This window comes from Sus scrofa, chromosome 9 (assembly GCF_000003025.6).
Source record: "Sus scrofa isolate TJ Tabasco breed Duroc chromosome 9, Sscrofa11.1, whole genome shotgun sequence".
In the NCBI taxonomy this organism is placed as follows: Eukaryota; Metazoa; Chordata; class Mammalia; order Artiodactyla; family Suidae; genus Sus; species Sus scrofa.
Window position 1 is genome coordinate 6,391,066 of NC_010451.4, and position 15,067 is coordinate 6,406,132.

The window sequence follows — 15,067 nt, forward strand, 5'->3', positions numbered from 1 at the left end:
AGGACCAAGATGCACAGAGAGAATAGGTGCGAGTCTCTCAGACGTCTCCTCTGAGGAAGTGGGTGGGCTCTGGCCTCTTGGATGCAGAAACAGGAGAAATAGGTAGACTTGTTCAGATATGTGGGCCAACGTGTTAAAACAAATGACGTGGGACCTGGAGACCTCTCCTTCCTGATGACCTAAGTGAGAGAGGTGGGAAATGCCAGTGGTTACCCAGCTTTTCGTCGTTAGCCCCAGAGACCTCTGTTTTACTTGGCATGGGCAAAATACTGGAGACATTCGAATGAACGGGAACAGCAGTCGTCTTATCCCTGCGTCAAGACGACTGTCCCCACATTGTCACCTGGCCCCGGAGAGGTGGATGGTCATGATGGTGTTCAGTCTGCTATGGCTTTTTTTTTTTTTTTTTTTTTTTTTTTTTGTCCTGTACACAGGCTCAGGCTCTCCGATCTGGTGGGGACGAGGGGGTGCGAGGGGAGGGCGGCGGGTAGGTTTGTTAGGTTGTTAGGAAGATACTCAGTTGCGTGTGGTACCACCTTTTATGTACGATCCTCAGCCCTCTCTTTGCAGTTCATTCTCAAGCCTTGCTTTGCTTCCAAAAAAGCAAGTACATCTAAACAATCAGAAAAGGTAACTGAATTTTTATATAATCTTCTCCTCTATGTCTTTTAAGTTAGAGAAAATGGTGGCAGGATAGCCTTCATCACAGGTGAATTAGGGCAATTGCAGGAACATTTGTTTGGAGCATTTGTTCCAAAATGCTGACCTGAGACCCAATTTTCATCTGGTAATTTTCATCGCTATCTTGATGAGTTTGAGTCTGTAGATCTGGCAGCGGGTCTAGGCATATTTATTTATATTTTAAAAGCATTCCTGCAGGTGATTGAGATACGCAGCCAGGTTTTGAAACCCACGGCCTATAGAAGTTCCCGGACCAGGAAGTGAATCCGAGCCACAGCTTGACCTACAGCACACCTGCAACAACACTGGATCCTTAACCCCCTGCACTGGGCCGAGGATGGAACCCATACCACCACAGAGACAATGCTGGATCCTAACCCACTGTGCCACAGCAGGAACTCTTCCATTTTACCTTGTATTTACTTTTTTAAAAGAATAAAGTGGCAGCTATCTAAATTTACCCAGTGACTCAATATGTACTTTAATTTATATTTTATGTAACATATATATTACATATATGCTAATTCCGTAACCACAAGTCTTTTTGTCTCATACTATTGAGTTGTCTGCCTCTGTAGTAGTATCGGTGAATGTATTTGTAGAAATATACACCAACTTCAGTGGGCCCTTGAAAGCCTGACGTGCAATTTCTCTTGAATACAATATTCTTGACCGGGCTGATGTTCCAGCAAAGTGAATATAACACATTCTTTGTAGTTGGGAAAGGAGTTTTTGATTTTGGACACAGGCAAGAGTAGTAGTCATACTCCATTAAGCTGTTGGCTGGGAAGACAGTCCGAATTCTGTAAATATGACTTTGACCTTGGATTGGAGTTCACCCTTTGTTGAATTAAGGTAGCCTGCTTTGCTTTGCTTTACTTGAGTTACTTTCTCTCTTGGGTTGAGAGAGGCTTTGTCTTTAGGGTATTGTTTGTAGGAGGAAGATTCTTCTGTGTTGGAGGATGGAGGTTTCTGAAAACATGAAGCGTTTCAGTTCTGAAACCTCATCCTCCATATATCTGAAGAAAAGCCATTTTTTTAGATATTGTGTGTTTACTTAGTATTTTTTTTGTTTCTTCCTCAGTTCCTTCTAAGCCACCAATTCCTGATTAGTTTCCTTTTCATTCTAGAACTGGCTTTGAAGAAGCACCCTGATACCCCAAGATTTCTCTGAAAGTAACATCTTTTGGGGTAGTTTACTCAATTACTTCGATATACTTAAAGTTCACACATGGGTTCTAGGAATTTACCAGATCCTCACAGTTTCATAGTAGTTCACTCCCCACCCCTGCCCCGGTCTGCTTACAAATATTAGCTTATTAGCTTTGAAGTCTGTGCATGAGGGTGAAGCAGTAATATCTTGATCTTTAGCATTCTTTTTTGTTTGTTTCCGAAAGTGATTTATTTTTGTTTTTTGGGGTTTTGTTTTGTTTGTTTGTTTGTTTTTTTTTGATCCTTAGCATTCTTAATGATAGCTTGAGTCCCTTACGTTTCTCTCTCTCTCTATTTTGGCTTTTTGTCTTTTCAGGGCCACACCTGTGGCATATGGAAGGTCCCAGGCTAAGGGGTCAAATTGGAGCTATAGCCGCCGGCCTGCACCACAGCCACAGCAATGCAGGATCCAAGCCACATCTGCAGTCTACACCACAGCTCACCACAACACGGGATCCTTAACCACTGAGCGAGGCCAGGGGTCGAACCCGCAACCTCATGGTTCCTAGTTGGGTTCGTTTCTGCTGCGCCACGACAGGGACTCCATGTCTCTGTTATTCGATGAAAGCCTCGCACTTTGCCTGAAAGTGTTGTGAGTGGGCCTCTCTTGCTGTTGCTGTTACTCTTCTGTTGAAGCGTGTGGTACGTTGGAACCGTCCTCCCCTTCTTCCTTTCCTCCCTTCTCTACTCTCTCCTTATCCTTTCCTAGTTACTGGCTTTTTCTACCCTGGCGCAGGTACTGCCTTAGGCAGTAGATATAACTGTTTTGGTGTAGGTAGCAATGTGCTTGGTGTTAGAGAAAATTGTAGACTGTAACATCTGTTTTTAAGCCTTCACAATCTGGGGGATGAATACACATAAGAAATTAAAGTACAGCATGATACACTATGTAAACTGTACTTAGGGTTATGGGAGCCCAGCAGAAGAGGATATCCTGACAGGTGGACGGAGGATGAGGAGTTTCAGAGCCTCCCTCAAAGTGGATTGGTTGAAAGTGTCGAGTTCCCATTGTGGCTCAGTGGTAATGAACTGGTCTAGTATCCACAGGACGCAGGTTTGATCCCTGGCCTCGCTCGGTGGGTGAAGGATCCAGTGTTGCCATGAGCTGTGGTGTCGGTTGCAAATGTGGCTCGGATCCCATGTTGCTGGGGCTGTGGTGTAGGCCGGCAGCTGTAGGTCCGATGAGACCCCTAGCCTGGGAACTTCCACATGCTGAGGTGCGGCCCTAAAAAAAAAGAAGAAAAAAAACACCCCAGAACAAAAATGAATATACTAGGGTGCCGTTAGAGTGTTCCCATAGTTCTTGTTGTTACAATGGGAGCATCATCAAAAGGGGGTCTTTTAACTTTTTTTTTTTCCAGAATTTAAAAAAGTAGTTAGACCTGCCTGTAGCCTCCCCAGCAGGTAAAAATTAGTATCATTTATGCCTTTAGCCATTATCTAGTCTCCACTTCTGTTCAAGCAGTCCTTAGGGTGGTTCGCAACTTAAGTGACAATTCACCATCTAGCACCTCAGTTTTCCTGCAGTTATAGATGGGAGTTGTTATTCTTTTTAGTCAGAATATTTGTTAAAGGAGTTCAAGGAAGCGATAGGTAATATACCATTGAAAATAAAGTTTTAAAAGACTAGTGGTTATTTCTTGGTCCAAAGCATGAAACTTTTTAACCACTTATAGCATCTGTTTGAAGTTTAGCATGAAATAGGCCATTCGTGAAAGATAGGCCAAATATTGTGAAAAGTTAGAAATAGACAGATGATATTATAAGAAAAATAATTAGTCAGACTTTCAGGTTTGGGAATGTTTTACAAATTGGCGTAGCCACCCATTAACATTCTACTCATATGCGCGTTAAGGACATATTTAATGATTTGCACTGAGCCAGTTTTACAGTGTATTTGAGCTTTTGAGTGTTTTACCTGTTCAGACCATAGGCTGTTAATCATGGCTATATTTTTAAAACTGTTTAATATGTATAAATCTAATTCTTGGCACATTTAAACATAAAGGGAGTATTCCCAGATTAAAATTGTTCCTAATATTCCTTTTTTTTTCTTGTAGGAAGTTAGGGTAGACATTCCTCGTCTGGCTAGTGGTGCATCAGTAGGGCCCAGCTGATTCAGCCCCCCAGAGGATAAATTCTAGGCCCCTAACTGAATGCAGGGTTCCTGGAGACTTTGATATTTGTACCTTTTATTCCCTTTTCTCATTGGCTTCTGGCTTATGAGGCAGTGTGAGGGCAGGGGACTGCTGTGTATATCAGAACATTATAGTTGCTAGCTAAATCGGGTAAGACACGGCCTTTGTCTGAAGACTGCCATTTGTTCATATGGGTGCAGGCTTAATGGTACAAAAGGGTGATTTCATGAGTCCTCATTCAGATCCCAAGTACTAACAGAGGAGTTTTGGGGTGATTGTTAAATCCTCTTTAGCTAATATCCTACCTCACATTATGATAGAATGGGCAGAATCTAATATTGTTAGAATATATTCTGAATAAACTCAATGTGGTATACGAGCTTTTTGTCTGACTGGTGTCACTTAATGCTGCTTCCCTGATCTTTCTGCCGTCTACAGAGCCAGAGCCCAGAGGTGGAGCAGTTAGGGAGGGTTGTGGAGCTGGACAGTGACATGGTAGATATCACCCAGGAGCCAGTTTTGGATTCCATGTTAGAAGAGAGCGTGCCTGAGGATCAGGAGCCTGTGTCCGCCTCAACTCACATTGCGTCTTCACTGGGAATTAATCCACATGTCTTACAGGTGAAGTCCTAACCCACCCTTACTACAACAGGAATCCAAACTACTGTTCATCTCCCTGTCTTCATTAATCACTTCAAAGCATTGAGTGGTCACTAGAATGAGAAAAAAACAGGAATACGACCCATGTTTGGGCATCATTTTCCCATTCGTGCTTGGAAAGCTACGTTGAGATTCAGAAGACCTGGATTCTCACCCCAGTTTTGTAACTGTTAATATGTGACTTGAGGCAAGTCATTTAACCTCTGTGAATAACTTCATTTACCTCACAGAGGGCTTTGGAGGCTCTGGAAAGTGCTCCACAAAAGTTTGATAATTGTAGATACAAATTTCTCTAAGGTCTGTCTTAACTTCCCCCTGCCTGTGTTTTCTGCCATGTTATGAATTTAGCCTTTGGTTTATGTTTGATTTTGAAATTAATTCAATCAGCAAACACGTGAGCAAAACTTGATTCCTCCAGGCATATACAGTGTAGTAGAGTCAGTCACACAAACGATATACCAGCTCTGGACACAGCCTAAGGCAGAACTTTCTGTAAGTTGTAGGTTGCATTTTTCTTTTATGGCTTTTGGATTTAGGGGAGCATATTCATTCTGTAGATACTGCTTTTTTAGATCATGAAAGCATCGTTGCTTGCTGATGAAGAAGATGCAGATATGGTCCTGGATCAACGCTTCAGTCGCCTTCCTTCTAAAGCGGATACATCTCAAGAAATCTGTTCTCCCAGGCTCCCCATTTCAGCAGCGCACTCATCAAAATCCCGTTCATTAGGTACTGTGAAAGATGCTTTCTTACAGGAAAGAAAGAAAGCCTGGCTTTTCATCTCCTAAGCTGAGTTAACTTCTACAGCGAGTATCTCCCTAAAGGCATGTGACATAATGATGCCAAGAGGAAACTTACTCCTATAAATACCTGTTAGGCCAGTTTTTTAAAAAACATGATTATTGGTGCAGATGCAGAAGTATGGAGAAAAAAGCATTTGTATTTTATTTAGGGGATGTTTTTGTTTGCTTACAGTTGAAAGTAAGTTCAAATTTCTTAATTTTTATCACACCTTAGAGGAATCCTCAAGTTGTCTGCATTCTTTTTGTGCAGTTCTAACATTGCCCTCATCGCTTTTCAGGGGCAAATATTGGCTTTGTGTAATGCACAAAACTTGTCAGATTTCAGCTTTTCCCTATACCTCCCAAAGTCCTGGGAAAACAAACTACCTGTTTCGTTTTAGAGGCTTTTCCTCATCTCCTCTAGTGGGCTTGTGAGCTATGTAGGATTGGAAGTGGAGTATTGATATCCACAGAGGGCTTAAGTAGACGTAATTTGGAAATATTCTGAAAACCAGAATAAAAACTAAACGTTTGGCTTAAAAACTAAACGTTTCTTCTTCAGTTCTTTTGAGTGCCCTCATTAACGTTCTTTTTTAAAAATACTTTAATAAAGCATCAGTTAAACATTCGTAACAATCTTTTCCTTAAGGAACACTCCTTGGAAATCTCATACTTTATTTATTTATTTATTTATGTCTTTTTGCCTTTTCTAGGGCCGCTCCTGCAGCATATGGAAGTTCCCAGGCTAGGGGTCTAATCGGAGCTGTAGCCACCGGCCTATGCCAGAGCCACAGCAACGCAGGATCTGAGCTGCGTCTGCAACCTTCACCACAGCTCACGGCAACGCCGGATCGTCAACCCACTGAGCAAGGCCAGGGATCGAATCCAAATCCTCACGGATCCTAGTTGGGTTCATTACCACTGAGCCACGACGGGAACTGCGGAAATCTCATACTTTAATAACTAACTTCTTGATTTAGACAGGAAATAAATAAAATTGGAAACAGGCGATATTAACAAGAACTATTCCTTCTGCAAGGCCTGTGTACAATCATAAGATACCTCGGCGGATTTTTGTTTTCTTCAGGCCAGCATTGAGCACTAGAGTAGGCATTTAAGTTTTGTTCTTTTTATATTGACTAAGAAAGGTTTTGCATTTGGCATTCTGATAAGAGCATGAGCATTGGTGTCAGACTTAATCTGGGTTTCTCTCTCAGTCCTGCCGCTTAGTAACTTTGTGGATTTAGACAAGTCACTTATCTGAGCCCAGTTTTACCCCCCATAAACTGAATATTGTAGTGTTGTCCTTCATTTAAAGATGTGAAGGATGAAATAAAACACTGTATACAAATGGCTTATGTAGAATCTGCTGCCAGTGAGTACTAGATAGTTTTTTTAACAGTAAGTAGTGATGGTTATTAATGTTATTTTTGCTGACACCACCACTTTTACAATTCCTGCCTTGATTTCCTGGTTCGAAGGGTAATTTCTGCAGTCTTATAGAATATAACCTGCTCCTGGTCATCTATATCTGAGTTACTTTAATAAAAATGTAATTTCAGCCTTCATTATTGTTCAAGAATCAATAGACTTGGAGTTCCCATAGTGGCTCAGTGGAAACGAATCCAACTAGTAACCACAAGGTTGCGGGTTCAATCCCTGGCCTCACTCAGTGGGTTAAGGATCCAGCGTTGCCTTAAGCTATGGTGTAGGTTGCAGACACGGCTGGCATGGCTGTGGCATAGGCCAGCAGCTCTAGCTCCGATTGGACCCCTAGCCTGGGAACCTCCATGTGCTGTGGGTGCAGCCCTAAAAATCAATAGACAATTTTCTTTTTTTTTTTTACATTAAAACTTGTATTTATTTAAAAATCATCTTAGATTTCAAATGGTAAAAAGCACATATTGTGAAAAGAAACTGTAAACAAAGCATTCACGTTGATATTGTGAAAAGAAAATGCATTCACATTTGTATTGTGAAAAGAAATAAACTGTAGACAGAGCATTCGCACCGGTATTCACATAGACACAAACAAAAGGAGTAAAGATTTATTTCAGGAGTTCCCGGTGTGGCTCAGTGGTTAATGAACCTGACAGATACCTATGAGATTTTGGGTTCAATTCCTGGTCTTGCTCGGTGGGTTAAGGATCCAGCGTTGCTGTGAGCTGTGGTGCAGGTTGCAGACTCGTCTCGGATCTGATGTTCCTGTGGCTGTGGCTGTGGCGCCAGCCAGTGGCTGTAGTTCTCATTGGACCCCTAGCCTGAGAACCTCCATATGCTGCGGGTGCGGCCCTAAAAAGGCAAAAGACAAAAAAAAAAAATGTATTTCATTTTGATGAGATTGTTCTGAGACCTCTGCTATTCTGTTTTCTGAGTCTTTTTTTTTTTTGCTACTTATTTTAGTAGGTGGGTTGCTACAATCAAAATTCACAAGTGGAACTTTTCTTTCACCAAGTGCCTCTTTACAAGAAAGCCGCACCCCCAGAGCATCTTCGTGGATGAAGATCCCCCCCGCAGCTCCGTGGTCTGCGCCTCCACCCCTGACCTCCGCGTTCACGGTGCCCAGCCCAGCGCCTGAGGTTCCGTTGAAAACAGTGGGTACACGCAGACAGCCGGGCCTGGTCCCTCTTGAAAAGTCTGTCACCTACGGAAAGGGGAGACTCCTGATGGACATGGCCCTCTTCATGGGACGCTCCTTTCGGGTTGGTTGGGGCCCCAACTGGACTCTTGCTAATAGTGGAGAGCAGCTGAGTGGCTCTCAGGAACTGGAACATCATCAGACGACTGATTCTATGGAGTACGGATTCCTCCCTAACGCAGTAGCTGTTAAATCGTGAGTCACATTTCCTGTACTTTTTGAGAAAAGCAGCATGGTGGGAGAGGAAAAAAGCTTTTCATCACCAAGAGACCCAAGGTCAGGGTCTGCTTTGTGAACGTTCTAGATCTATTCTTAGCACAGTTTTCCATAGCAGAGGGCATTTGTAGAGTGAAGAACTGAGATGGCAATGATTTCATTGCCTCTATCAGGGTTGAAGAGTGTATACTACTTACCTAATGGTTAAACTTTTGTTGGAAAAGCTAATGCTGCAGCGTAACCTGAGTTTTCATCCTTTGTATTGTATTAGTCATTTCTCTATTTTCTCACTTAAATGTTTGTGATTTCTACATATATAAAATATACTTTCGATTAAAGCACATTCCCGGTGTCTTAGGGATGAGGTAAATGTATAAACTGGATAATCCCTCCACAAGGACTTGGAAATAAGGTGACGTCTGTTAATTATATATAGGTCTACACAAGCCTCACCATTAATCTATCCATATGTGTGTTTGTAGTTCTGTATATACTGTGTGTGTATGCCATAGCAATTATATATATAGTGTTTTGGTAGTTATTAGATGGTAAGCATACAATTATTTTGTGCAAAATATGTTTACGTTTTTTCTTTTTTTTCTTTGTCTTTTCCAGAGCCGCACCCGCGGCATATGGAGGTTCCCAGGCTAGGGGTCTACTTGGAGCTGTAGCCCCTGGCCTACGCCAGAGCCACAGCAACGTGGGATCTGAGCCGTGTCTGAGACCTACACCACAGCTTACCACAACACCAGATCCTTAACCCACTGAGCAAGGCCAGGGATCAAACCCGCAAACCTCATGGTTCTTAGGCGGGTTCATTAACCACTGAGCCACGACGGGAACTCCTGTAATGTTTTTTCATTTACTTTTTATAATTGCAAGAAATTGTGCTATCTTTACTATAAAGTGACTGTGATCACCTCTTATTCTTTTTTTTTTTTTTTTTTGTCTTTTTGCTATTTCTTTGGGCCGCTCCCGCGGCCTACGGAGGTTCCCAGGCTAGGGGTCGAATCGGAGCTGTAGCCGCCAGCCTACGCCAGAGCCAAGCAACGCGGGATCCGAGCCGCGTCTGCAACCTACACCACAGCTCACGGCAACACTGGATCGTTAACCCACTGAGCAAGGGCAGGGACCGAACCCGCAACCTCATGGTTCCTAGTCGGATTCGTTAACCACTGCGCCACGACAGGAACTCCACCTCTTATTCTTAAAGTAGATTTTGAAGAAATAAAAAACAGCACCTCTTGTACCTCACAGTTAGGAATGTTCCTTCCAAGCCCAGCTTATGTGTGATGTTATGATATTTTAGAGATTGTTTATGTCAGTCTTAAGAATTGGATTAAGACCCAACTGCATGCTCATCTTAATTGAGAGTCAGTTCTTTAGTGTCTATAAGCTAGCCCCAGGATTTTTGATTCCTCAGGTGCAATGTGAGAAACAAGTCTCCCACAATAGCCTTTGGCCATTGGATTTCATAGTTTCTAGATATACACAGAAGCCATTTCCAAGCTAATTGTACTGATTCCCATGCTTATTATAGCTGCCCTAAGAAGCCTTGGGATTCTGAACGTGTGAGTCGGATAATTTGTTGGCTCATTATAATCAAGTTCATTATATTATAGGAGAAAAAAATTTCTGTAAAATTGCAGTGGTTGGGAGTTCCTGTCATGGCTCAGTGGTTAACGAATCCAGACTAGGAACCATGGGGTTTCGGGTTCGATCCCTGGCCTTGCTCAGTGGGTTGGGGATCCGGTGTTGCAGTGAGCTATGGTGTAGGTCGCAGACATGGCTCTGATCCCGCATTGCTGTGGCTCTGGCATAGGCCGGTGGCTACAGCTCTGATTAGACCCCTAGCCTGGGAACCTCCATATGCTGTAGGAGTGGCCCAAGAAATGGCAAAAAAAAGACCATAAATAAATAAATAAATAAATAAAATAAAATTGCAGTGGAATGTTTTGCGACATATTTTGTAATTATAAAAAAAAAACAAAGGATTCATTGTAGGAAAATTCTAGCATCTGTCTTCATTTTCTGTCTTATTTGTTGTTTGTCCTTGTAGCCTAACTGAGTCTCCATTCAAAGTTCATTTGGAAAAACTCAGTTTGAGGCAAAAGAAGCTGGATGAAGACCTGCAGTTGTACCAGACACCTCTGGAGCTTAAATTGAAACATAGCACTGTCCATGTGGATGAGCTCTGTCCGCTGATTGTCCCCAATCCAGGAGTTGCTGTCATTCATGACTATGCAGATTGGGTTAAGGAGGCATCTGGAGACTTACTGGAAGCACAGAGTGAGTATGGACTGTGCTTCTAACCTTTGATGGCCCAGGAACAGGAGCAGGAACATGTGTTCATAGGAAGACCCATTTCCCTGTGCCAGTGTAGTAGGTGGGCGCCTGAGCTGGCACTTGAGAGTGCGAGGAAGAGCAGAGTCCAAGCAGAAGAAACCACGTCATTGTTTATCATCACTCTCGGGAGCTGTAGCCAGTCACACCCCATGGGTTTGTGACATTGTATCCCTTCCTCCACCCAGACAACCCTGGGAGAGAGAGTCTTCCTTCTTGCTTTTCTAAATCCTGCCCATTCTTCCGTGTCCAGCTCAAGTCCCAGTTTTCCTTCCCAGCAACTTTGGTGATTGTAACTTCCCTTCCTGATGCCTTCACTGTTCCCTCGCTGTAACTGTTGTGACGTGTTTTTCTGAACCAGTATTTGATAAACAGCTTTTATAATTTGGGTACTTATGATTTCAGGTAGTCAAAAATCATAATCACGTTTCACACGGTATTTTACGTCCCCTTTATTGAACAGCGGAGACCATGTTCCATACCACACATTTTTTGGAATTACATTCATTTCTTTGTGGTTGTTTTACTTGTATCATCTCTTCAAATACGTGAGTTATCTTCCCAGTGCGTACTCCTAAGTGGCTTTAGGTGGTAAAGAGTGCTTCCTCTGTGAGGAGCAGTGTCAGCATCGTGGTTGAGAGTATATAGAGTTGGGAGTTCCTGTCGTAGCTTAGCAGTAACAAACCCCACTAAGATCTGTGAGGACGCGGGTTCGATCCCTCGCCTCCCTCAGTGGGTTAAGGATCCCGTGTTGCTGTGGCTGTGGTGTAGGCCAGCATCTGCGGCTCTGATTCGACCCCTAGCCAGGGAACTTCCGTGTGCTGCAGGTGCATCCCTAAAAAGCAAAAAAAAAAGGAGTGTAGACTTGGACTCCAGTTACTGGAGAGTGAATCCTGGCTCTCTTACATGGTGCCTGGAGCTTTGATCAGGTCCCCTAGTGCTCTGTCGCTCAGTTTCCTCATCTGTGAAATCCCGCTGGTCGGTAACTGCTGTATAGGTAGATCGTGTGGATTCGGGTTGGTTTACTCTTCAGTGCTTTGAACGGTATCATTCAGGCTGCGTAAATGTTAAGCTGGACCTGCTGGACCTGTAGCAGAGAATAATCCCTCACAAATTTTTAGAGTATTTTGTATCTCATAAAGCATTTTGTGAACAGAATTGATGACATTGGAGGGGTTTTCTCTCTCATTCGAGATGATATTAGCCATAATTTGGCGAGAGAACCCTGTTGAACGGTGCATGGAGGTAAGTTTGTCATCAGTACCTTGGGAGCGTGGACTGAGCGGGTAGTTGTACCACACACCTCTGGAGCTTGCAAGACACAGCTGAGGGAAGTGGAGGCAGATTCAGGGAAATCAGCTCCAGTTTGGGTTGTTAATTTATGTATTTTTAATGCCACAGTTCAAGCGACCCCCTCTCTATTACTGTGTGACTTCGTGTCCCTGCACTGTTTTTCTGTCCCTCGCTAGTTGTGAAGCACTGGAGCCTAACATGGACATTGTGTGAAGCTCTGTGGGGCCACCTGAAGGAGCTCGATAGCCAGCTGGATGAGCCCAGCGAATACGTCCAGATCCTGGAGCGTCGAAGAGCTTTCTCTCGCTGGCTGTCCCATACCGCCGCACCCCAGATTGAGGAGGAAGTGTCCCTAACCCGAAAAGACAATCCTGTGGAGGCGGTCTTCAGCTTCCTCACGGGCAAGAGGATCAGTGAGGCTTGCTCCCTGGCCCAGCAGTCAGGTGGGGCGCTCGGTCCTTCTCTGCACCCCCCCTACTTCCTACTCACTGTCCCCACCCCGTCATTGCGGCTTTGCCTTCGTCTTCTTCCCCGGATAGTCAGTATAAACTTCCCTGGAAGATTTTGCTGCTTCTTCCTCAATAGGGACTGTATCTTCTGGTTTTCCTTTTATAACATGAAACTTTAAATTTTAATTAAAATTATTTTCATTTTACATGCTGCATATGTGTGCAGTAGAACTAGAAAATGCAGATAAGTGAAAAGCAGAAAACTTTAGTTTACCACTAAAAGCAATACTGCTTTATTGCTGGTCACCATGGCCATTTCCATGTGCAATTTGTACTTGGCATGTGTACTCTGAAACATGTAAAGTATATACAGATTGTATGCAGGGAGCAGCATATGCGTGTATACTTTTCAAAGATAGTATCCTGGAGTTCCCTTCGTGGTGTAGTGGAAATGAATCCAACTAGGAACCATGAGGCTGTGGGTTTGATCCCGGGCCTCGGTGAGTGGGTTAAGCATCCAGCATGGCATGAGCTGTGGTGTAGGTCACAGACACGGCTCGGATCTGGCCTTGCTGTGGCTGTGATGTAGGCCGGCAGCTACAGCTCCGGTTTGTACAGTGAGACCTTGTCTTCAGGATTGACTTATAAAGTTATAAAGATGGTGACTCATTAAAGAGATAGTGTTAGGCTTACCCATACACATACGTGTATCGGAAGAAGATCTTAAGGATGGCTCGAAGTCAGGTCTTTAGATTTACTCTTTCACAAACTACGTTACAGCTTATTGAAACTTCTGCTTCACGACCTCCGCTTTCAGTAATTGGTGGAACAAGTAAACAGAAAGTCAAGACTATAGAATACTTTACACTATCAATAAGCATAGCTGATATCTACCCAACAGAGAGAGAGTCCTCAAATCAGTAAGCTTCTACCTTAAGAAATTAGCGAAAGAAGAGCAAATTAAATCCAAAGGTGGAGAAAAGGCAGAAATATTAAAAATAGGAGTCAATGAAAGCATAGAAGCAATAGAGAAGTCAGTAACCAAAAATTAGTTCTTTGAAAAGATCAAGAAAGTTTATAAACCTTTACCTACACGGACAGTGAAAAAAAGCAGAAAGACACATTGCCAAAAATAGGAGTGAGGAAACAAGTCCAACTATTATCCATGAGGACATAGGTTCGATCTCAGGCCTCACTCACTGGGTTAAGGATTCGGCATTGCTGTGAGCTGAGGTGTAGGTCACAGACGAGGCTCAGATCTGGCCTTGCTGTGGCAGTGGTGTAGGCCGGAAGCTACAGCTCCGATTAGACCCCTAGCCTGGCAGCCTCCAAAGGCACTGGTGTGGCCCTTAGAAAAAGTTCAGGCCCAGGTGTCCTCATTGGTGACCGCACTTACATGTAAAGAAGGAGTAGTACCACTTTTCTGCAGCTCTTCCGGAAAGTAAACCATGGAGCACTTTCCAGCTCAGCCTCTGACGACATGGTCCTGCTGTCAAAGCAGAGATACAACCCAAATCTAACTTCATACTCGACGTTGAAAGTCTCGATGTTTTCCCCCTAAGATTGTAGCACCATTCCTTGACAATTGTCATAGGTGTTATAGCCAGTGTATTCAGACACGAAAAAGAAGCAAAAGGTAGACTGAAAAGGAAGAGATGGAATTGTTTTATTCACTGAAAATATATAATTCTGAATGTAGACAGTCCTAAGGAATCCACAGAAGAGGGTAACACCAATAAACTAGTTTAGCAAGGTCCAGGATTCAAGATGAATATTCAGAATTCAGTTGTAGGAGTTCCCACCATGGTGCAGTGGGATAAGAATCTGACTGCAGCAGCTTGGGTTGCTGCAGAGGTGCCGGTTTGATTCCGCGCCCAGTGCAGCAGGTTGAAGGATCTGGCGTTGCTACAGTAGGTCGCAGCTGAGTCTTGGATTCATTCCCTGGCCTGGAAACTTCCATATGCTATGAGTGTGGGCATTAAAACAAACAAAAGAATTCAGTTGTATTTCTATAAATCAGCAACAAATATCCAAAAAAAATGAAATTAAACAATTTCATTCACAATAGCCACAGAAAGAATAAGATATTTGGGGAATAAATGTAACAAAAGTCTCTTATGTACTGAAAACTGAAAAACTTTGCTGGTAAGATAAATATCTAAATGGATAGACATCCATATTTGTGGAATATGTCTCATCTTCAGCACTATTGGCATGTTTGGCTGGAAATGCTTTGCTGTGGGGGCTGTCCTAGGCATTGTAGGTATTTAGCAGCCTCCCCGCCCTGTACCAAAAGAGTCTGTTCCCCTTTAGTTATGACAACCAAAAATATCTCCAGACATTGCCAGATGTTCCCAGGTTGAGAACCATTGATGGATTGGAAACTTCAGTATTGTTAAGATGTCTCTTATCCCCACATTAATCTACACATTCAGTACCGTCTCTGTCAGAATCTCTTAACAGATGTTTTTGCAGAAATTAATAGGCTGGGAGTTCCCGTCGTGGCTCAGTGGTTAACGAATCTGAGTAGGAACCATGAGGTTGCGGGTTCAATCCCTGGCCTCGCTCAGTGGATGAAGGATCCGGCGTTGCTGTGAGCTATGGTGTAGGTTGCAGACGTGGCTCGGATCTGGCGTTGCTGTGGCTGTGGTGTAG

General features: G+C 43.3%; 1 protein-coding gene across 1 annotated transcript in view; it reads left to right on the plus strand.

Moving 5' to 3' along the window:
* Positions 1-15,067, plus strand: part of NUP98 (nucleoporin 98) — a 100,037-nt gene that overhangs the window by 71,450 nt on the left and 13,520 nt on the right. Inside the window, 5 exon segments of the mRNA XM_021062427.1 lie at positions 4,470-4,652; positions 5,264-5,420; positions 7,877-8,306; positions 10,387-10,616; positions 12,140-12,406. Of these exon segments, the coding sequence (XP_020918086.1) occupies positions 4,470-4,652; positions 5,264-5,420; positions 7,877-8,306; positions 10,387-10,616; positions 12,140-12,406 (1,267 nt within the window).